Source organism: Myripristis murdjan, chromosome 13 (genome assembly GCF_902150065.1).
Source record: "Myripristis murdjan chromosome 13, fMyrMur1.1, whole genome shotgun sequence".
Classification (NCBI taxonomy): domain Eukaryota; kingdom Metazoa; phylum Chordata; class Actinopteri; order Holocentriformes; family Holocentridae; genus Myripristis; species Myripristis murdjan.
In genome coordinates, this window is record NC_043992.1 from 39,294,361 (window position 1) to 39,319,281 (window position 24,921).

General features: G+C 38.8%; 1 protein-coding gene across 1 annotated transcript in view; it reads left to right on the forward strand.

The window, feature by feature from the left end:
- LOC115370607 (calcium-binding protein 8) overlaps positions 1-24,921 on the forward strand; it is a 101,213-nt gene that overhangs the window by 37,471 nt on the left and 38,821 nt on the right. Inside the window, exon 4 of the mRNA XM_030067710.1 lies at positions 8,081-8,193. Within this exon, the coding sequence (XP_029923570.1) occupies positions 8,081-8,193 (113 nt within the window). The remainder of the gene's footprint in view (positions 1-8,080; positions 8,194-24,921) is intronic.

Here is a 24,921-nt window from a genome sequence, read left to right on the forward strand (position 1 = left end):
ACATTAGCTGACTTCTCAGCAGGAGCTTTTTCTTCTGGTATTTGGAAGCCATTCAATAAAGATGGCTTCCAACTGGTACATGTGGATGAATGAATGAATGAATTAGTTAATCAATGAATGAATGAATGAATTCAGAAAAAAGGCACACTCAGAGATGGTAGAGTGATCGTTCGGATGCAACCATAAAAATAAAAGTGGCAAAAACACTTTTTGCCACTTTTTGCACGGAAACTTCCACTGCCACAAGACAGTGTAAATGTCCGTGCACTCACATTGTTTATCAGCAGACTCTAAGGGTGATTTCTCACAGGCAGGGTTTAGGTCGGCCCAGCTGAGCTCTGGGCCTCAGTGCGGTTCATTTGGGCCGGTGTGAACACAACAATCAGAAAATCAGTAAATGGGAAATGCTAGCAGTCGTGGACAAACTTGGACTCAAAAGGAGATTCGTTGTCTCACAGAAAGACTTTATAAACATCAACGCATTTTTTTCAAGCTGCCTCGTGCGTTTCATTTTCAAACACTGTCATTTGCTGAGAGTGATAAATACAGAGAGTGTAGAATGAGATGACCGGCGATACTAACAAACTGCATACCTGCTGTGTCTTCACTGTTCAGTTTACTTCTCCTTACTTTTCAGAGCTTCCTTTTTCCGGTCGGTAGTCATGGAAACACGACGCTCTGCCAGTGCTGCAGCATTTGGACCAGAGCGAAAACGCTTTTGAATCCCAAGCATTCTAGCTGAAAAATGAAACAATGATAATGATAAATAATGATAATTCAGTGAGGTTACTTCCTATAAATTTGGCTGATGTCACATAGCAGCTAAGGAACATACTGTTAGCTTTTCCTGTTCAACTTCCAGAGGGTGGTTGTAGGCACACGGCCACTTCACTTTTTCAGCAGTTTGGGGAAACAGCAGACATGACTTTTCTTGGTCTTGAGGAGCGGCAGCATTTATTATCTGACACACCGCCGTCTTTACTGCACCTTTACTCTGCTCCACTCACATTCACTGTCAGTTTTCTGCCGCTTGCTCTCTCACACACTCAAAACCACACACTCGCTATTCACATACATTATGCACTGCCTTCCTGCTTAACTGCTACACTGCTCTTAAAGGAGCACTTTCACATGGGTGGCCTTTGCCGTGTGGTATGTCTGATGCAGATGCAGATCGTGTGACAACAGCACATGATTCAGATAATCGATTGATAATTCAGAAACGATACAATCGTGCCTAAAAACACAAGCTAATCCAATATCTAGCAACTGGATGAAAATACAGGATACCTTTTCCAAAGATCCAGAGGGATAGATGCTGCTTAGATGTAAGCGTCAATGAGAGTAATCCAGAATACTGTCTTTGGATGCCTCTATTCTGCAACACAGTAATAATAATAATAATAATAATAATATATATATATATATATATATATATATATATATATATATAAACTACCAGTGCCCATTTTGTTAGGAAATTACACAATTCTTTTCTTGTTATTTCCTGTTTAAATTGGAAAGTAGGTCCAATGTGTAGCATCTGCAAAAAACAAACAAAAAAAACAAAAAACAAAAACAAAAACAGGAAGAAATAACCTGATAGTACTTTCACAAATAATTGTAACTATGCAGTGATGTGTATTGAGAAATGCTGTTTTTTATTATTATTATTATTATTATTATGGTTTTATCCAGTTTGTTCATTTGTGTTTATGTGTTAAAAGTGTCCACAGATGAGAGCTGATCATTTTTTATTTTTCATTTTTTAAAATGTTTTCTCTTTCTTTTTAACATCCAAGACAAATGTTTTTTTTTTTTCCCCATACACAGCAGTTTGACCAATAACTGCCCTCTGTTGAACCCTGACATGATATCTAAAGAATGCACAGTGTGTATGGGGTGTAGCTGGTGTGTGTTTGGCTGATCAGTGTCTGAGCAGATAGAAAGGCCCATTCCTCACCAGTGATTTTGGACTGATAACACTGCAAAGAACCATCCTTCAGAAGATAAATGGACCAACATAAGTGCTGTAAAAGGGCTGGCCTGTGTGTGGATGCACCTCCGCTCGAGGTTGTTGTCAAAGCACTGATGTTCAAAGCAGTTTGTGAAATTATAATCTCATATTCATGTGCACTGACATAGTACCAAAGAGCGGGCGATCAAAAGGACAAGGCAGTGAAAGGCGGATGAATGGAGATTGATGTTAACGACTGTATCTTAGCCAAACAGGCGGCTGTGTGGGTCGGATCCTCGTTCACAGCCATCGATTCTGAGCTTCAGCAGCCAAGCCCAGCTGATTGCTATAAGATACTGATGGATTATCTGATCATTGTCTCTGCTGTCGAGGCGAGCTAAGCGACTGTTATTGAGCTCTGCATGCCCTTCATGGAGACGTGAGAATGCACGTCTTTGTTGGAGATCAGAGCACTGCAGCAGACTTTGGTTTTCACTATAGATTATCCACTCTGCTCTTCATCTCTGAGGCCTGGTGTTTATCAAATGACCTTGATGTTCACTCTCTCTTATCTTTGCTATTGTTCATTACAGAGCAGCAATCAGTTTTGATTCCTCTTTTAATTCCTCTCTAATTTTATTCTCTTTTTTTCAAAGACACAAGGAAACAGCATTTGATGTCTCACTTTGCAGAAATACGAAATGTATTTCAAGTTGAAATAGGTTGAAATGTAACACGAGGAAGATGATTCAGTTTCCCCTGGGTTTCAACAGTGATGTTTGAGTGAAAGGAAATAGGGTTTTCATGATTGCACACCAACAATGAATTCACCACTTAGCCATGTTGCTACTCCACACTTTGAAAGTTACAAAGTTACAGCTTTTATGTTGTGGGATTATCATTCAAAAAGCTGTGTTTTTTTTTTTTTTTTTTTTTTATGCTAATTTCAAGGTCATTTTTCCTGTAACCTTTTAATAATTTCTTGCATTCATTTCATGGTAATTCCACATTGCCTTTTGCCCATGGTTTTAAAAACAATTTGCTCAGGATTCAAAGTGTTGTTCAAACGCCTTTCACAAGCATTAAAAACAAGAAATCTGATGCTGATCCAGGATTCAAAGGGTTAATCTGAACATTTTCTCATTTACAATGAAGACAACAGTCAGAATATTTGGTCTCAGTAAACATATTGGTTATGATAGGTTGAATGTGGAATAATTGTTATATACTAAATCCAGCTAAGGGCGGCAAGGTGGTGTAGTGGTTAGCACTGGTGCCTCACAGTAAGAAGGTCCTGGGTTTGTGGAGTTTGGAGCCCTTTGTGTGTGGAGTTTGCATGTTCTCCCCCTGTCTGCATGGGTTTCCTCCCACAGTCCAAAGACATGCAGCTTAGGTGAACTGGAGATATTAAATTGCTCCTAGGTGTGAATGTCATTAGCTGGGTTTCCATCTACCTATTTTTATTCGCATTTTGAGAAATTGCGAAAAAAAAAAAAAAAAAATTGGATGGAAACGCCAGAAATTCAAAAAACGGCCGAAAATTTGCAAAAATGTTTTTACGCTTGGAGGGGGTGGATTTCTCAGCGTATCGATAAAAGAAAATGCGACTTTTTGCTGTGGAAACAGGTTTTGCGAATAAACGATGACTGGACCGAACACCATGTCACACTTCTACGCTACAGTCTTATTATTAGTTATTATTATTATTATTATTATTATTAGTCTCTTATTCCTTATTTAGGATGGTTCAGTACGAAGTTAGCACTGCCAAAATAGTAAGCAGACTTCTCCCAAGAGCCGACAAGTTCAGCAGGAATCTGTCCCTGATCAGCTGTTGAGTGTCAGCTGAGTGTTTGTTGTTGTTCAGTCGACACACAGACGCTATCTTATGACATCATCTCACGGCGCACTCTCCTCTCAATAATCGCAAAACAAAACTAATGGAAACAGGCATAAATTCGCATTTTCTTTTGCGCATTTTGACAAAATTCGCTCAAAAATTTCGATATATTTGGAAGGAAACCCAGCTATTGTTTGGGTGTTTCTGTTCTGTTGCTGGAGCTGGGATAGGCTCCAGCAACCCCCCGCGACCCTTGTGAGGATAAGTGGTTTGGAAAATGAATGAATAAAGTCAGTTTTCCATCATGGCATTTACAGTTTCTTTTCCGTGCGTCTCAGGGTGCGACTCTAACCTTATTTTGACCTGAGCACAATGCCAACCTATCATAGCCAATACGTCACTCATGAGTCCCAATATATATACTCACAATTACTGTATTCTGCCTTCATCCTGTGTAACATTAAACCTGTTCACCCTGTCGACCCTCATCTCCACTTTCATCCATCTATCTTTCCATCCTTACACAGCGGGGGTCTCAGCGCTGCCTCATTTGTCCCCCCGCCGTGCTCTTGCCACACGGTTAAAAGCGCGATCGATGGCATCAGTTGTGACGCTGCAGGTGCCAGTGTTGGTGGGGGCAGGTTGAGCAGCGCTGCATGAGTGGCTTTCCCAAACTCAGGGAGAGGTTAAATTAGAAAAAGGAAAAATGTGGGTTTTGAAAGAACGGAAAATTGGCAAGAATCGCAAAAGTCCTAAAAGTCATAAAATTGCATATTCTCTGTTGTATAACGTGAATCTCCTCATTCTAATATGCCTTCAATTAATTCAATTCCATGACAGCTGCAGAATCATCTATGTACCCCTCTAATCACCCCACCTCGCACTGTCTCAGTTAAATGACTTTTGGATGTTTTTTTTTCACTCACCTCTTAGTTTTCTTAGCTGTTGGATTGTCTGTTTTTTCAATGTAAAGCAAGCGGTTTCTCGTTTAGGTTTCATTTAAACATGCAGATTGTAAAGACTGGCAAACTCAGAGGAACTCTTGTTTCGTATTTTGCCTTCACACACTCGTATTCATATTCACATTCATACATAAACATGTACACTCACACATGTACACATACTCACATAGGTCTATGCACTCTTTTTTACACGCCTTTACACACATTTACTGCATTGATCTAATGTATATTTGCTCTTTTTTGTTGGCTTGTTTTTAGGTAATCAAATTTTGAGGTGGGATTCTCTTATAAGCCCCTAGAGGTTTTCTGTATCTCACCTGCACAATCTATTGTTATTTCATTCTTGTTCTGATGTTTTGCTTTTATTGTGCCAAAAATAAATAAATAAATAAATAAATAAAAAATTAAGAAAGAGTAAGGATTGTGCAAGGGGGGCCCAAGAAGCCCCCGCTGGGTCTATAAAAACTTTTCACAAACAAACAGAAGGGAGGAATAAAGTTCAAAATAAAATTGAAACGCAATTCAAGGTTGCACTGCTGTTATAATCCTCCTGTTACTCATCGGAGTTATTCACTTGAAAGTCAAAACCATATAGGCAGCCTCCTCAACAAGAAGCTATGATCCATTAGAGGGAATTGACTGGATGTTCACTGCTGTCTGCAGTTAAAGGGCCTTGATGTGCTGTTGACATCTGTCAGCGAGTTATTAACCGGTGTTTGAATCAGTGCACACAGCGGGTAATAAAGTTTCAACATTGCTGTAACTTTGATCTGCTTCACATCTACAGTTGTATTACATGAATCCCACTGAGCCAGTCAGTGCTCACTGCTATTATTACAGTCTCTGATGTAAATTGTAAATGATGTTTTAAGATGTATGAATTGAAGGGACCTCGCCCCAGATAATTACAACAAAGACAGGATGACTTTCTACAAACACATTGCTCATGCAAACCTGTGGAAACTTTTTTTTTTTTTTTGCAGCTCTGTAGGCTTCAGTTACTTGAGCGCTGTGCAGCCGCTGTGCAGCTGCTCATTGCTGTGTCCTCCTTTCCCTTCGTCGGCCTGTTTCACACTCATACGGTTGCAAACATTCAGACTTTGGAGCTGCCTGGTGCAAACACAGCTCTGTTGGCCGCAGATTGCTTTGCTCACATCAGTCTTTGTTGTTTGGAGTGGAAAAAGCATTTCACTTTTCCCTCTCCAGTCCTCTACTCCCTTTAAAAAGATTCAAACCAACACTATATATTTAATATGAAAGACCATTTGTGCATTCATTTGTGAAATTTCCTCTGAGCTTCATGATATACAGTTGAAACTGAATGGCACTATTGGGGGAAGGAGAAACGGGGGCATGCGTCTGCAATCAGATGAAAACCCATAAAGTTGCAAGAAAATGACAAGCGTCAGTTATTCTATGAGGTTCTGTTCTGTTCTCATGGATGTTGCCTTTTGTGTATTTCAGTCTTAAAGGTCACTCTTGTGCCCACTGAGCCACTTGATATCTGCTCTAAACTGCACCACTGAAGGAGGCGCAAACATTCTTATTATGAAGTGTCAGTCTCAAAAAAAAAAAAAAAAAAAAAGCATACCTCAGCTGTGTTAAATGATGCATCAGCCATCAATAATGTGTCACCGCTGGTCCGGATACTCGGCTGAGTATCCAGTACGGATAAAGAACTTTTGACGAGTACGAGTATTATCTGAGTAATATGAGTAATATGATCTGTGCTCGTGATGAATGAAAGTCCTCATTGGGTAGCTGCCTGTGTCCACGTTGTGTGATAGGCCAGTCGCACACAGCGCCCCTCCCCTACACACACACACACACACACACACACAGTTCACTGCAGCTGTGGAGCTGCGCTGCCACACACACTTTTTCTTTCCCCGATTCCAAATCTGAATTATTGCCCCAAAACAAACACAAATACAATTAGTGTTGCAGCCGCACTCCTCAAGTTCTCACATCGTCTTTCTAGCAAAATGTTGTCGGTGTCGCAACATAGAAGCATCACACACGGAGCATAGAGAGAGTATGACTGTTTAGCCATGATCAGATTGTGGCAGGTTTTCAAATGACTGATAATAAATGCGAATGCATTCTGTATCAACTTTCACTGTGGCCAAAAGCAACACAATCTAATAAAATTTTGTGAAATGAATACCAACTCTGATGTGGGCAAGACTTATGTGAATATTCCAAAAGGATTATAAGATAATGCTGCCGATGAAACATGACATTTTTATCTATTTGTCACATGAAAAGGGTATCTAATAGTTAAGTAAAGCAACTTTGGTTCAGGTGAGGGTAAAGGCTCTGGTTGTGGATAAAATGGGAAAAGCTTAAAATTAAAATTTTACTTGCAATATTTTCCTATTCTATTCTGTTTTTAGGGTGACTCTGTAACATCTGTCCAGGGACTACAGATGAAAAATAGCCTCTTGGCTAACTCTGGCGCATTTACAACAATGTTAATTAATGTGCACTGTCACTGTTAAATAAACAAACAATGCAAGAATAAATAACAAATATAGATGTGTATCGGTTAAAGGGGTAAAAATATGGAATGTATTAGATAATGAATTAAAAAATTGTAGTTCAATAAATAAAGTTAAAAAGATGTACAGATCAAATATAATAGCCAGATATAGAGCAATAGTGTGATATAAATAACGTAAAGGCTAGTTTCTAGTACTTTTCTGTATTTCTCTCTTGTAAATTCAAGTGATTTATTGTTTCATTTCTTTTTAGTTGTTTTTTGTGGTTTTGTGTTTTTTTTTGTCTGTTTTGTGTTAGTCTCTGTTTATTGTTTGTTTTCTGTTCTTGTTCTGATTGTGTTGTTGTATTTTCTAGTAAGAAGATATTTAAGGGTCTAAAGGTTAGGCACAGTAAGCTTAGGCTTCAGCCTACACCTTTTTGGTCTGTTCTCTCTGTGAAAGTGAAAGAAAATTGTAGTGTATTAACTCACTCTCCAATGACCAAATAAAACTACTACTACTACTACTACAAATAAAATGAATAGAAATTTGTTGGTGTGAGATAGGATTTGAACCTGTGATGCTGGAATTGAAGACAAATATCTCCACCCACCATATCAGTCACAATGCCCTTTTTCTCTGCACGTTTTCTTTTTCTTTGATTCTTGTTTTGGCTGTTTATGTAATAGTTATCAGTGGAGATCGACAGGACAAGGTTGGGTAGAAAGAGGGAGATAATATTCCACAGAGGTCGCAGGCTGGACTGAAGAAATGGACCCAAGAAAATATTTTCAGTGAACTTAACATTTTGTTCCATTTTGTTCCTTTTTGTTGTCATTAGGTGATGGGCAGGTCGATTTTGACGAATTCATGACGATCCTGGGACCCAAACTCCTGTCGTCTGAAACGAGAGAGGGCTTCCTGGGGAGCACGATAGACACTATCTTCTGGCAGGTAAAACATTATTATCCTAAGCACTCCTGTTTAACTTTACTTTGCAGAGATAAAGGTTCCGTGGAAATGGGAATTGAGGTGTGGATCTATCTCAATTTGAATCGTGATCCCGTAGAAATTGAACGGAAGCAGAAGAGACATTGAACTGTTTGCCGTGGTCGTTTGACTTGCACAAAAGAAATTGGTGGGACCATAAATCAGCCTGTGCAGTGTCTCCTCCATAAAATGTGCACAATCCTCAGTTCCCCTCTAGCAGCAAGGCAACAAAGACTGTGCACAGAAAATGCCTCTCCGTGCTTCGTACGGCTCCACGACTCGTTTGGTCGTTACAGCAAAACATTACCTCAGTGAGTCTGCGACCTGCTACTAGTCAGTTTCTATGGAGTTTGATACAGCGACAGCAGTGATGAAATAAAAATGGCCCCCGCTCTGACTGCCCTGCTGTGTTCATTTGAAAGGGAATGTCCGTTCTGCTGGAGCGGAAAAGGGTCTAACGTGGTTTATTCTCCACGGTATACTACATCCAAAAACTATATATTTTAGAACAATGACTCACCCTGTGTTGTCTTGAATGTCACAAAGAAGTTTCTGATCTCATGCCTGATGGTGAACAAGGGTTCCAAAAATAGCTGATCCACAAGCAGCAGCACAAATGATATGAAGATGTCTCTTTGAAAAGGTCAAACTCTTTGTGTAGCATCATCCAGTTCTTGATTCTTCATTTCTACTGTGTGTGTGTGTGTGTGTGTATAAACAACATATAGTTTTGGCTGAAGTACTCCTTGAAGTCTTATCGGAGGAGAGACTGTGTTTCCTGCTCACCAAGCCAAACAGTAACTATTTTTCCTGTTATAAAGGTGAAGACAGCAGTTCACCTTTCCTCTCAACAAAAGTACACCTATACATTCTATTAAAGGAAATATTGCCATTTTTTTCTCAGTTTCCCCCACTCACACAGTTACTGCACCCCAGCATAGAACAATCTGTACTGCACTGCGTCTGATATCCTCTGTGTGCTTCATTGCATTTTACTTTGTACTTCATAATTGCATACTCACTGCAAAAAGTCAAAATCTTACCAAGATTATTTGTCTTATTTCAAGTAAAAATGTCTTATTTCCAGTCAAAATATCTCATTACACTTAAAATAAGACATGATCAGCTCAGAAATAACTTGTTTCAAGTAAATTTTCACTTGTTTCAAGTGAAAATTTACTTGAAACAAGTTAAAATTTGCTTGAAACAAGAAACAAATTCTTACTTACAAATTTTTACTTGTTCACTTGTGTCACTAGTAAAAACTTGCTTGTTCCATTGGCAGAATTTGTTTCTTGTTTCAAGCAAATTTTAACTTGTTTAAAGTAAATTTTCACTTGAAACAAGTGAAAATTGTCTAAAAACAAGTTATTTCTGAGGTGATCATGTCTTATTTTAAGTGTAATGAGATATTTTGACTAGAAATAAGACATTTTTACTTGAAATAAGATAAATAATCTTGGTAAGATTTTGACTTTTTGCAGTGGCATGTGTTGTATTCATTGTTGCACTTCAGAATATTCATGTTCTGTACTTGCTCTGTAAATAGTTTGTTTACTATTGTGATCAAAAACATTGATCTGAAGCTTCGGAGGCTGTTCTGTAAATAGTTTTCTAATAAACAATAAATATAGCAACTTCTGATCAACCCGTATCAATTTCAGGCTTAAAATAACATACTAGTTAAGCCCCGCCCATTTCCGGTCAAACCCCACCGTCTTCCGTTTTAGACGGGACTCCATGTAGCTGAACAGTCGCTCAGAGGACAGTCAGTTGAATAAGCAACAACAAGATGCAAAATGTTGAGAGTGAGAGTGAAAGAAACCGATTGAGTGAAGCTGGCACAAAGTTAGCGATGAACGTGTGAACGATGGAAAGAGTGAGAGCAAGAACGGGAATGATGACAAACTGAGCAGACGCAAGGGAAGGAGAGGGCCTTGCCAAGTGCACGGATAGTAGCGCTTGTCAAGGCCCTGCCCTCGATGTAATCACGGGCTTGACCCGGGCCTTTTCGCTTGTGGTTTACACACCGAGGACACGAGGCTTTGGAGGCTTGAATGCAGACAAAGTGGATGCTCTGCCAGCTCTGTTTGGCTGCTGCAGTGACCTTGGCTTGCATAGGAGAGCGGTTTTTGGGGCTTGTTTGTTATACACACAAACCCACATTTATCTTTTTATGAATGAATGCCCTGTCGTAGGCACCAGCAGGAAATATCCCCGATGTGTATGGAATATTTGTCTGTTATTTGGTGGGGAAAATATATATATATATATTAAGCTCGATTCATCAAGGTTACTCATCACTAATGATTGGTCGGTTTTGCTGTTCTGTTTTGTGCTTAGATCCTCCTGTTAATGGGCAGTGCTGTCTGACTCACCTTCTTATTTATTCACTTTGTGCTCACTGCACATCCTGTTTGAATGCCTTGTCTGAATCAAAGGTTTGTCAGGTGTTTTGAAATGCTAATATCATTTTTTGGAATAGCTAACCCTAACCCTTTTTGGGTTGGCCTGTGGGTGATGGACACTGTGCAGTCGATTCATGGTCTCCTATTTAAAACCAATATTACTCTTAATTCTGGGTATTTCGGCCGTTGTGGTTATCACGGCCAGGAGGACGAGTGTTTTTGTGTAAAACCAGCAGGAGCAGGACTGTTGAAGTAGTGATGCCTCAACTTGATACAATAATGTTGTGCTGTTACTATTATTGTTTAGATTTTTGATAGTAATAATGGCAGTAATAATGATAAGGGCTAGGGTTAGGAATTTAGTGGTGCAAAATATTGTCAAACAATTATGAATAGCTACAATAAAGACTTAATGGTTTACTGTAATTTAATTGACTTAACAGACTGTGAAGGAGCATAAGAGGAAAAGCAGTATTACAATGTAAATTATCTTAGCAATACAAGCAGACATAAAGTATTAACACCACTCTGAACTCCAGCTATAAACTTGAAAGTCCCCCCAACAATTAAGCAAATATCACAGTGATAGTTCTGATTTTAATACAGTTGTTGGTCTATGTAAGTGTAATACATCCAGTAGGTTTGGTTCTGTAACTCCTTCACTCATAATCGTGTTGTTTTTCTGGTTTGGATCTACTTCATTTGGTTTGGAGCAGTAGATTCCCGGTGAAGCTCTCGCTCCGGTGACAGGGAAGGGAGTTAATGGACAAAACTTACACAGACCAACTAATACCACTATATGTGCAAAAATCCAAACTATAAACTCATTATGGCTTATCAATGTGCAGAAACTAAACTAGACAATGTTTGTAAACTTGCTTATAAAAATAAGTTTTCATAGCTGTGCCAAAAATGAAGACAGAGTTTCAGAAACTGTCTCTGTCCTACATGTTTCTTGAAATTCGGAGGTCTGACTGCAAATGTATCATGACTTTTTTGGCTGCAGCTTAAGGTTTGGCAACGGTAAAAAGAGATGAGCACAGTCTTAAAACCCAAGACTTCCATCCCTCCGTGTGTAGAGTAAAAACTAATATAAACTGAGTTCAGCTACTGAAAGTAATGAACAAAAACAAATGAATTGAATGAACTGAATGCATGCATAAATATGAGCCAGTTTCCATGGGGGTACTACAATAGTACAATAGTGTATTGTTAAATTGACATGAAAAGTAATATTATGTCTATGCCTGTATAACCACATGTTAACATATACATAATACATTGTGACCCAGAATAGAGACTTGATGTACTCCACAGTGTAATTTCACTCTAGATCAAATTATTCAGGGCATCAGGGACCTGCCTGTCTGAGAGATACAGTATAGTAAACCATATCATAAAATAATAAAAATGAGCTGTTTCTATAACAGTGTGAGCCGGCTGTGTGTCAATATTAACATTCACCAGTATCAACAACAACAAAAAAGATCATTTGTACTAAAGCAGTCTCTGAATTCTGTTGTAATGTTGATCACAATTTAAGTTTTCAAATAATGTATGTTCATGTAATTGATTACATAATACCATCAACTAATACAGAAATAGGAGTTTAGAAATTGGTCTGTTGGCAATGAAGGGATCCAGACCAGACTTTTTCAGAAGAGACAGGAAAAGTGTCTATTTGCCTACCACCATAAAATTTTCATTGTGTTTCACTGACTTTATTTAGTACTAACCTGTCACTTTTAACGGGCCTGCTCTGGAAGAATAAGAACATTTAAACCTCATCTGGAAGGGGTAATCACTCCACCGTAATACAGAACTGGAAGAAGCAAATAGTAATTACCATTTTTCTTAGGTTCCGAGACTGCTGTACCCTTTACCTTAACACCGAAAAGCAAAACAGACACTAAGCAGCAAGACCAAAGTGCCTGAAGCCACTGAACAAAACCACAAACCTCTGCAGCTTTATGACTGATAAACCCTGCATACAGCCTGGGTGAAATCTGAGCAAGTCTGAATATACAACCTGCTCCATAAAACATGAATGATGACATACCACATGAGCGCAACACCGACAGCATTTAGCTGGAAGGGCTTTATGTTTACATTTGATTCAAATCTTCATTTATCAATGCATTGGACAGTGTTTCACAGATCTCCTGTTCCTCCGACAGGCATTTTGTAGGTCCTTGCAATGAAGTATTTATTTTCCCCAGCATGCTGTGTCAGAGTTCATCTTCATCAGCTCTCGCTCAGTAAGCGGCACAGTGACGCAAGCAGACCCCAGCTAACTTATTAAATACCTTTTAGAAAACCTCATATGTTCTGCTGTAGTATTTTGGGCCGTGATAGCAGCTGAGTCCTGTCTTCGCTGAAAGATTTTTCTCTCTCCACTAATGTCAGGCAAAGCAAAGTGTTGCATCCGGACCAGCTGGAGTGACTGGATAATGATTCACTCTCTGTCACACACTCACCTTCCTACTCACTCATATCTGCTCTTGTACTGTTTGCTAATGTATCTAATTATCCCGTTTGGATGAGTATGAGCATGTAATTGAACAAATGCATTATGATGTTTTTTTTGTTTTTTTTTGTCCATTTTCACTAATCATCATCAGCATAAAGAGGGCTTCAAAATAATAAACACTAAGAGACATGTGGAATTGTATTTTCCTAATGAGACTTTTAATTGCTGCTTATTTTAAAATGCCAACTCCGTCCATGATGCGATGACTATATTCCTTACAGCTACATACAGTAGGACTACATCTCCTTCACTTGATTTCAACACATTTTCTCTCATTTGTTCTGCCAATTACAAAACGCTTTCATGTTGTGAAATATCAGCATCACCATAGTTCCCCACATGTTCTCACATGTGATTCCTCAGTGTACCACTTTGCACCATTCAGTGTGCCAGCTAGATGGGGGATGGAGGGGCAGGCATGGTGGAGAGGATGAAGGCCTCTCTGTGCTTTCACTTAGCTGTCAGTGTCCCTTTATAGTGTCCTAATTAATCCCAGAGCAGGATAGTGACTTGTCAGTGAGATGGTGATTTGTACCGATTAACCCCAGCTACTGAAGTAACTGTTATGGTGAGAGGGAAGGTCTGTATAACTCAACTGGTTTATTACGATTGTGCCCACCAGTGGGCATCAGACAGAATGCACTACAGCCAAGATGTTCCTTTGGTTGTTCACTGAAAACAGGAATGAGTGTGTGGTAAATGTCTTCCATGTATACATCGAAATATACTTCACAGGTGTCTGAATTAAATATTAATATTGGATGCCTGTAAAGCAAATAGAAAAAACAGAAGAAAAAAAAATAACTGAGGAAACATGTGATTACTGTGCAAACAAACACAATGCCACATTATTAGGAGATAAAACTAGCAACAAATGTCAGGGTTACCTACTGATTGTTGCACACACACACACACAAACACACACACACACACACACACACACTCTTGACATGAACATTATTAAATATTAGACACTCTATATACAAACATTGCAGTCCCTCCACATCCACAGTCTCTTCCAAACCTAAACACCCAAACATGGGGCCTTGTGCGGCTCTGATTGGCTGCTTCTGAGGACGCCAGGTTCTGACTGACTGCAGATGTAGTGCCTTATCACCGTAATGGTGGATCCACAGCAGCTCTGAATGAGATATGAGGGACTATGGATAAGCTTTAACTTGTGAAAGTCATAAGATTTGACTTGTGAAAGTCATCAGTCAGAACTCAAACAACAGCGTGCTCCATCTCCATTTATTTCAGATTTATTAAATGATTTGCGGAGAATGGCAAGCTGAATTGTGAGGTTTTTGGTTATACTGGGGCTGACGTAATACTATAAAATGTTCCATGTTGCAGTATTCCTCCTGTATATTTTGATGGTGTTATGATCTAAGACACTACACAGAGTTGTTGCTGTTTTTGTCAATTACTAAAATCTAAAAAATGAATTTGGAATATCATTGCACTGTGTTGTTTCATTCATGCATGCCAGGGATTGTCTCCAACATGAAAATATTTTTAGGAGGCTGGAACACACTGCTCTTAAATCAATATTGGAGGCTCATTCAGTGCACGTATCATGGCACAAAACACTACTCCATGCTACACTACCACCACAACGCCGTGAACTGCAATACAGTTTTCATCATCTAGCTGACACGTGGCATCTGGATTCCATCACATCTTCAGATGTGATTAAGTTAAGCGGTACGTTCAAGGACAGGCAGCAGCAGAGCATGGTTACATCCTCAGGGGTGACACAAAGTGTCACTACAACATTCAACGTTTTATGTAGAAATCAACTCAGAGAATGTGACAGTACTGTGAATGTATTATTATTGTTATTATTATTATTATTATTATTATTATTATTATTATTATTGTTATCCTTTTGTTGCCTCAGTTTGAATATATTATCTCCACATTGGTTCTGTTTAACATAGCTCTTACACTACAGCAGATTAGATTAGACTAGATTAGATTACAATCCCCTTGGGGAAATCAAGCTGAAGCAAAGTAAAAGGGTGCATCAAAGACAAAGAATATGTGAAACAGCTGCAGCACTAGCACCAGAAGATAGGCAAGTATACAGTATATAACAATAAGAAGAATTGGTAACACTTTACAATAACAGTACAACAATTAATGTTACTTAATGTTAGTTAATGTTAGTTAATGCTGTAATGGTTAATAAACTGTTGATGATTATTATGGCATTTACTAATGTTAATAATATCTACAGTAACCCTTAAATAACATATAAATTAATACCTTAGCATGAACAGCATTAGTTAATGGTTAGTTAACTGTTACTTAATGTTTATTAAGGCATTAACTAACATTAATTGTTGTACTGTTATTATAAAGTGTTACCGAAGAATTTGAAAGGTTGAGAAATTACAAAGAAAAAAATTACATTGTACAGTAACTTGTTAGTATTCTGAATAATGGGGCTACAGGGGCCATATGTGTTTATTGAGTTATGTATGGCACATATATATTGTGAAAAACTACACTGCAACCAAATAATTTTTCTCTATTTGCAGATGTAAATACGCAGTGTACAGTGACATTCTATCTATCTATCTATCTATCTATCTATCTATCTATATATATATACATATGTGTGTATAGATAGATAGATAGATAGATAGCTATAGATATAGATATAGATAGATATAGATATATAAACAGTGCCTTCAGAAAGTACTCAGTGCCCCTGACTTTTGATGCATTTTTTGATGTTACAGCCTGAATTCAATATGGGGTGAGAATTTCTGTCAACAATCAATACAGATTTGCTCTCAACAATCTACAGTAGCAACTAAGTGAAAACATGTTTTGCAATTTTTTTTTTTTTTCTGTTTTTGGATATGAAATCCAAAAAGTGCAATGAAATTAGTATCCAACACCTTGAGTCAACCCCTTTAGACCCCGACCCCCTTTAGACCACAAGCACATTTGGCATCTTTAAAATTTTGTAAAATCACCTTTCAGAGTCTACTCAGATACACCACTATCTATCACTAGCAGAACGGATTTTGGCAGACAAAAAAAAAAAAAAAAAAAAAAATTGGATGAAGTTAGGTTTGTAAAAAGCCAGTGAAAGCTGACTGGAAGGACTGAGATTCTGTTGCGTTATTAAGAGAGGATCACAGGTTTTCCAGGGATATGTATGGTGTATGGTGTTCCTTGATTTCCAATTCATGAGAAATGTTTTCTTTGTGATTGTTAGGGCCATGAGAAGTCCTTTGTTTGTTTTGTCCTGGTTTGATGTTGTTAGGCCTCCTAGTGGGCAGAGTGAGGGAGATGATGGGATGTGGCAGCCCAGAAAACGGGCTAGTGACTCGGTGTTTGATGGGTGAGCAGTACCCGGTGGTGTGAATATAAGTGTCGGGACAGTTTTGTGTGCAACGTGAACAGATTTCTGAGGTGAACCCCATTCTAAACATTTTTTTGCCCAGTGTAGAGAATTCTGTGGAGTATCTTATATTATATGAGCTGTAGGTTATCATTTTTAGTCAAGAAAATAATGTTTTTATAGATTTGCGTCCAGAAGTTGCCATTTGGAGTAATGGGGAGGTCTTGTTCCCATTTTATTAATGGTAGGGATATGGTTTTGTCACACTGTAGTATTATTGTATATATTTTGGAGACAAGCTTTTTCAAGGAGGGGATATTAATGGAATCTGTGGTTTCAGGGGAAAGGTATAGGTTGGTGGCTCTAATGTTAATCTTAGATGATTTGAGGTGTAAGTATTCCAGGAATTGATTGCTCCCGATGCCGTACTCCTGGACCAAGTGGGGAAATGAGACCAGGGTGTTAGTATGGAAAATGTGTTTAAGATGGGTGATAACCGTGTCAGCCCATGTGTGAAAGTGTTTTCCTTTTTTTTCTTTTTTCTTTTTTTTACTTAGGAAGTCAGTTGTTTCAAATGGGGGATGAAAGTGGATGGTGCTCAGGTCGAGTTTGTGATTTTGTGGAATTTCCATCATGTTGTGTCAGAGCTGAAGCTATTGTTATTACATTGAAACATGGATGTTGTTTGGTGGATTGACTGAAAATGAAATATTTGAAATCTCAATGTCTTTACAGTGTTAGTTCTGTGTCTAACCAAGTGTTATCTGAGTGATTGGGGTGGATCCATTTGTATATATATATATATATATATATATATATATATATTGAAGTTAATTTGCCAGAAAGTAATGGTAGAAATGTGGAGCTCCTAAGCCTCCTTGTGGTTTGGGTTTTTGCAGAGTGGTCATTTCAATCCATGATGTTTTATTTTTCCAGTAGAATTTGGTGATGATTGAATCCAGAGATTTGAACCAGGTGAGAGAGGAGTTTATTTTGTGAAGTATTGCCATTTTAATGCTTTCTATTCTGCCCAGAATGGATAGTGGTAGATTCATCCACTGGTTGAGGTCACCTTCTAGTGTTTTCAGTAGTTGAGTGAGGTTGAGTTGCTGACAGCCTGGAGGAAACGTTAATGCCTAAATATCTGGTGTGGCCTGTGCATAAGGGGATAGGTGATATATGGGCTGCCGTTTCCCATCTGGTGTTGTGCAATGGGAGGATGGAGGATTTGTAGATTCAGTGAGTTAAATTGTTTCTTTAAGAGATGATTGAGGGTTTTGTAGAAAGAGTAAAATATCATCAGCGTATAAACTAATCTTATGCTGTGTTTGCAGTGTTTGAATCCCTTTGATGTGCAGATTCTGGCAGACAGTACTACTGCTTAGCCGCAGCTGCTAAGGGTTTGATAAAAATGGTAAATAAAGAGGGAGAGAGTGGGTATCCTTTCCTAGTCCCCCTGTGCAGTGTGAAGCTTTGTGAGGTTAATTCATCAGTGGTGATGGTTCAGTATGTAGAATTTTGATCCAATTAATAAATGATTCCACTTTCACATTCTTGTGGATTCTTGTGCACACAACCAGTGTTTATTTGGCTGTATGCTCAGAATTCCTGCCTCACTGGAATAAATTGTCACCCCAGCTTGCGATCTTTGGCAGTCTTAAGCAGGTTCTCCACAATCATTTGCCTGTATATGGCTGTATGTATTAGGTCCTCTTTTCTTACAAGCTTCCTGGTCCTAGCTGCCCCCCAAATACACACATCATGACACACTTTGTGGTGGGTAGAGATGATGTTAGATGGGTGATGAACTGTTTTGGTTTGTAGATTGGTGACCTTTTTTTTTATTGCATCCGTTTTGAATTCAGGCTTCATTGCAATACCACAAAAAAGTCAAGGTGGCACAACCCATGCCAAACGTGTATAAACCCTCACAGAACTGTAAGGTTCTTTGGATTTAAGCGTCTATCAGATGGCAAAACAAACAAACAAAACATATTCAGTGCAGTTTGTTCTGGCAAGATCTTGTATTTCATGACCACATGCATCCTCACATTGTTCAACATGTTCACTGATTGAGTCGTACATTAATCTATATTTTCTCAGTGGCAGTTTCTCATGTTATACTCTCATGGTACCTAATTTCTGATGCCAAAACTACAAATCTTTGTTTCTTTAAAAGCATTAGTGAACTTGAGGACTGAGAAACCATTCCCAATTGGTTTCTGTCTGTTATATATATAGAGAAATAACTTTTGCTTTACATTGTATTAAAAAAAAAAAAATCTCACAGATACAGCCTCATATCTTCCCTCTCAATAAGAACGGATGCAAACTGCTGCTCATAATTTATACAAGAAGTTTATTGGAAGGTAACAACTCTTTAAATGTTTAACAGTGGTTATGTGTTGGATTCTCAAAACAAAGGATTGAATATGACAGTAGTGTTAGTGATGCAGCAAGTCTGCAGTGGAGAGGGACGCACATGATTGAACACGGTGCATCTATAGGAGTTACACGTAGTGTTTTCACAAAACTACTACAGGCTATGTGCTCATGCTAATTGGTTGTTTGTGCCAGTACAGGTGCACCCACTTTACACCGGTATAATGGTTTGAAAAATGGCTTTTCAAATGTGCATTGTTCTGTGGAGTCCTTTGGGTGTGTTTCTGGATGGGTGTGCGTGCATTTGTGTATGAGCGTGTGTGTGTTTGTGCATGTACACGTGTGCATATGTGTGTGTGTGTGTGTGTGTGTATATGTCTGTGTGTGTGTATGTCTGTGTGTGTGTGAGGTCTGTACTGCAAAATGAGACTCACTCACTGGACTATAGGGTTCCTCATCAGCAGCTTCCTGTTCACCACTGATCATGGGTAGCAGTGGGTAAGTCTTGGATTAACCGTTTATGTCCAGAAGCGAAATGCAGAACTCAAGGGAGGAGGGTTAAAAAGGGTTGTTAGGACTGTACTCAGCATGTACTAATCAAAAATATAAGAGGTGGATCTTTGTGGCTACTGTGGCTGGATTTAAAACAAACAAACAAACAAACAAACAAACAAAACTGAGGTGCATGAATGCTGACCATGGCCGGCTCCCATTTGTTCCCATAGCGTTAAAAATGATAAAAACCTAAATGCATTAGACACAGAGCTACAGTCTCCTCGCTTATTTTCATATCAAATCAAATCCACCCCTAGATAATGTTAACAACACCTATTGCCTTTTGACTTATCTTGCATTTCTGAGTCCATGTTATTATTTGATAGTGTTGCTCTTGCTGTGTTGCTGTGGGTAACTGGCCAAATGTAATGACATGTCATCCCATAGAGACATCAGAAAATGTTTTAGGGATCTAAAACATGGACAATACACATCAGGTTTTAGTGTCAGGCCCTCACAATCAAACAGCACGAGCTTCTTTCATGGCTCGTTTTGCACCAATGTTTAATAAGAAAATCCATAATATTAGACGCAGTGATAACAGTTTCTCCACCAGCAGTAGACTCAGCAGACCAGAATGCATTGCAGCCACAAGACATTCATTGCCTTTTAAGTAATGGATGTGATCACAGTCAGAAACATGAGCCAATGCTCACAGACTCGCAGAGCAGTTAGCTATGTTTATATGCCATCTTTTGATCAAAAGCAACACGTTCAGATGTTCAGAGAGAAGACGCTTCGACAGAACCACGAGTGATAATTTTACTTTTTTCATTGTTATTGAGCCCCTATGGAAAATGAGTTTCCAGATACATAATCCCATGTGCACAAATTCTGACTTTTGGTGGGGGGGTTGTAAGCCTTTTTTGTGAGACAATGACCCTTTCCATCTGTGAAAGCTTACTGAAGTGCGCCACACCATGTAGGCTGTTTCATGGGTTCTCAAAGCGTTCCTTTTGGCAATGATATGGTTCCAGGTTAAGTTCCCGGAACCTTATTCAGTCCCTACTTCAGAAATGATACTAAAATCCAGGAAAATCCAGGAAAGAGTTCCAGGAACTTTTAGGAGGAGCTAGTGGAGCTGTTGTCTTGATGAGCACAGGCAGTGACTTGACAAGTTTCCATATGCACTATCAGAGGAATACAACACAAAGCAGCCAGCAGAAAACAAACAGCAGAACAATGCAAACTGTAAGTTTTGCTGCTGGGTGCAAACCGTGATCACTGTTAAGGGAGAATAAAGTATTTACCCTAAACTCCTCGTTTACACAGTTTAACAAGCCTGCAGGCTGAATGGAAGAAAGCCGCCTCCTGTGTGCAGGAGAGAAGCACTATAAAAAGTATCAGAGTGTTATAATCTGCCAGTGAGCGGGGATTAAAATAAAGATAAACAGCCTGACGCTTCACAGCTGTTCTGATGTAACTGACTCAGCGTTTAATTGAAATTTTACAGTATTCAGCAGGATCTCAATTTGGCTGTTAGACACACTGATAGTTAATAAAAAAATTATAGATCAGTGGTTAGAAACGAGAAAAAAACAAGTGTTTAAAAAACCACTGCGTTTAGGAGAGCAGGGCATCCAATGCATTGCCAAACATCACATGCATATGTGGTCAAATATGGACTCAGTACAGCACATTTTAGGACCTATATTAGGATACTTGATATATCTTATTTTTTGCCATATATGTGTTCCACATATGACCTTATGTCATGTCTAGAAATATCCAAACTCAATATTTTTCTAGAATACTGAGTTTATCTCTGGCATATCTGTGTGTGCCATTGCACAAACAAATACTGAGTGCATATGTGACTGAAAGTCAGATCTTACTCTGGATTCTCTAAAAAATACAGATCATTTCCAGTGCAGATTTTTGTCTGCATATACCATATCTGGTGCAATATGGATGAAGATACATCTGCAGAACATATCTTGCATCATTCTTGGTGAAGATCCCAAGAATGCAGGTATATAATTTTCCTAATTCTCTGTAGAATCTGGTAATATTTTGAGCATGTGTTGTTAAAAGATAGGCATAATATCCCTGCATGTATCAAGTTAGCATTTGGCGCACAGACATATAGTATATTCATTTAAGCCTTTGCATGTCGTATTAAGTCTGGATATGGCATCATCTAGTATACAGTATACAGTATAATATACTGATCTTGTTTTGGGGAGATTATTTAACTGATACTGATAAAGTGACAGATCCAGATATGACCTCCAGCCATATCTGATCCCCATATATGACTGCAGGTCATATCTGGATTTGGATATTTCACTGTCATTTTAGAACATGTAAATCTGGAGATAAATATGCGTAGGGCTGCGGCCTGAAAGTCAACAAGTCGAATCATTTGTCAGAAACCCCCGATGCATCTCAAGTCAAGCAGTCCTGTTTGTTTTTTAATTTTAATTTTATTTATTTATTTATTTTTAAGATAGTTATTGGGTGTTTAAATATGACAATAACATGTCACTTTGAATTCAGGGGCTGCAATAGGGAATGGAAATATATGATGTTTTTGTATCCTTTTAGAACTGGTAGATGATGTGCAATTAACTGGATTAACTGAACAGAGAGAATATACCATAGTCACACTGCTATCTAGAGAATATTGATCACGTTACAACATATTTGGAGTTACGTTGGTATGCAGTGTATCTGAGCAAGTGTTTCTATGTCCTCAGAATTATTTACTGTTTGGACATGACTTGTACCAAAGGGCCAGCATCTGGAGAGAACTACAGTTAACATATTGCTGATTCTCACTGATCATTTTAGATTACATTTCGAGTTATGTTGATTAGCAGTATATGCGATCAAATATTTATTGAACACAGTTGTACAACAGCTTTTATGACAGACAAAGACATTTTCAGCTCCTGGCATCATATAGTCCCAGTAAAGTCATTAAGAATAAGAATAAGAATTCACTCAATTAAAATAAACATTAACTAATAGATTGATTAACCAACAAGGGAGATAGACAGACAGACAGACAGACAGACAGACAGACAGACAGACAGACAGACAGACAGATAGATAGATAGATAGATAGATAGATAGATAGATATGCTTATAATAAACACATTGGAGAAAATATAGATTATATATTTGAAAAGATATGATTTGTGCCTAGACTAAACTGCTCCTAGACAAAAAAACTCCTGGGTGCCACATTTGTGGTCTATTGAAAAGTGAAATGTGATTGGCTGTTGTTTGCTTTGTGGTCCAACAGCGCTTTTTCTCTCAAACAGTGAGACTGCCGTCACAAACTTTTTCATTCAGAAGGCAGAAGGAGAGAAATGGAAGGCAGAAAGAGAGAAGGAAAATAAGCAGGTCCAGGTCCAGATCTTTGGCCAAGGAAGACACAGCTCCCCTGAGCCCCTGGGACGGCAGCACATGCTCCCCCAGCTGGAGCCACACACCTCGGAAGCAGGAGTTTGACACAGTGGACCGAAATGACATGTGGGGGTAAGATTTGCTTGGCTCAGCACTGCCTTACATTATAATGTCTTTTGGATTATTATTTATTTATTTTTATGTAGAAACAAGTTTAGCTTTCGCCCACTAGCAGCCTAGGGTGCAGTTCATTCGCCAGTATTGACAGAGTCTATAGCCATTGTAATGGTAGCTTGCTGCCAAAAAATCTGAAAAGGTTTAATGGAAAAAATAGGAGTATATTTCTATGTGATAAAGTGATGGAGCGTTGGTATAGTGGTGGCTCCTGCAACATAAAGACAAAGATTGTTCCTTAGGCTACACACTGAACAGTGTTTGTGGACAGCTGTGGATAGCGTAAATGCCTTGACTAAAAATATTTTGGTGGAGCAATGACTGAATAATCCAGCAGGGTCATCAAAAGACCACCAAGACCACCAACTGTTATGTCAGCTTTCCCTCAGAAATACCTTTGAATGTGAAGAGAGAGAGACTTGGGTTACTATTAATCAAATAAAACTGAGTAAGGTCTTCACTCATAATCTGATCTGGTCGTCATCAACATTTTATTTTAGGTGCAGCAAATCTAGATCTTCTGATTAATCAAAGAAATGAATATAGGCACAACCTCCTACTTACAAGAATGCACAAGACTCAATATACCATCAGTCACTGATACAGACAGACAGATGGACTTTAGTTAGCAAGGGAATCTTTGGTACGAGCAAGAAAATCATTGCAGCACTCACAAAGTTCATGAATCCAAAAAAAGTAAGAACATACTCAGCTACTGGTGGAGAACAAATGATGAAACTGTGATATTGAAAAGCATTATGTTTCATAGGCAGCTTTCAGTCGGTGTGAGTGAGTACTAGGTGAACAGAAAATTGGATCAGCTGATGGAGAAGATGGAGCAAATGAAGAAGATGGATTTGAAGACGCCTAACACCGAAAATTCCGCTTGAGGTTTCGTTATGTATTTGGTTTTTCACTGTCGCTCTTCACAGCACAGTGAAGCCTCATTGTACGCCATTATGATTAATTTCTATGTTCCATAAACCAATTGTTTTAATAATAGTTATTAATACTGTATGTACATCCAAGCATCCAGGTTTAATTAACATATTCTCTGTCTTCCACTGCACGATTGCACACCACTGACTATAAATGTCCTTACAGTTCGCCAAACTCCCAGAACCTGCAGTGGCACGTCTGGACAGCTGGCAGGTATGTTCTTGTATTTATTTTGAAAGGCCTCTGTAACATTACAAAACACATCAATCAATTTGTATCATATATGCCATTTCTAATGGACAGGTATCTTCGGCTGTACAAAAGTGTGTGTGTGTGTGTGTGTGTGTGTGTGTGTTCAGCTTCCTAACACCTCATAATGAGGAAGTCACAGTGGCTGTGCTCCAGGCCATAAATGATATGGAGCTGGAGTGGAGAGCCCACCAGGTCTGCAGTATCTATAATATTGGGGTTTTCATTTTGGGGGTAATGCTGCATGTCCTTAAATTGGTTGTAGTTTTAACAATTTTATTGAATTGGATGAGCGTTCATTATGCACAGACACAGTTAAAGATGACAGTCAGCACACTGACCTTCATCTAATATTACCCAAATAAATTTAAAATACTAACTAACATTGGAATGGCAGCAAGCTAACACATAAATTAATATCCATTATCAGAGCTGCCAACTTTTCAAAAAACCTTGGACTGGGCCTGACTGGGTGGCCACTCACTGTGTGGTGCCGCGGCCGGTGCCGGCCGGCACCAGGTCTGCCGACTCTGACAGGTGCGCTGCGCACACAGACTGCTGTACTTCCATTATAAACCGACTTTTGTTTCTATGCGGTTGCAGCAGCACAACTGACATCACAGACAACATGGTTGATTATTGATTGCGCAACTCGGCGATTCACCGGTAATCGCACTGCGCGCATTAAACGATTTTGCGGAGGCAAGAGGAAAGTTGCATGATTTACACCGTATCCACGT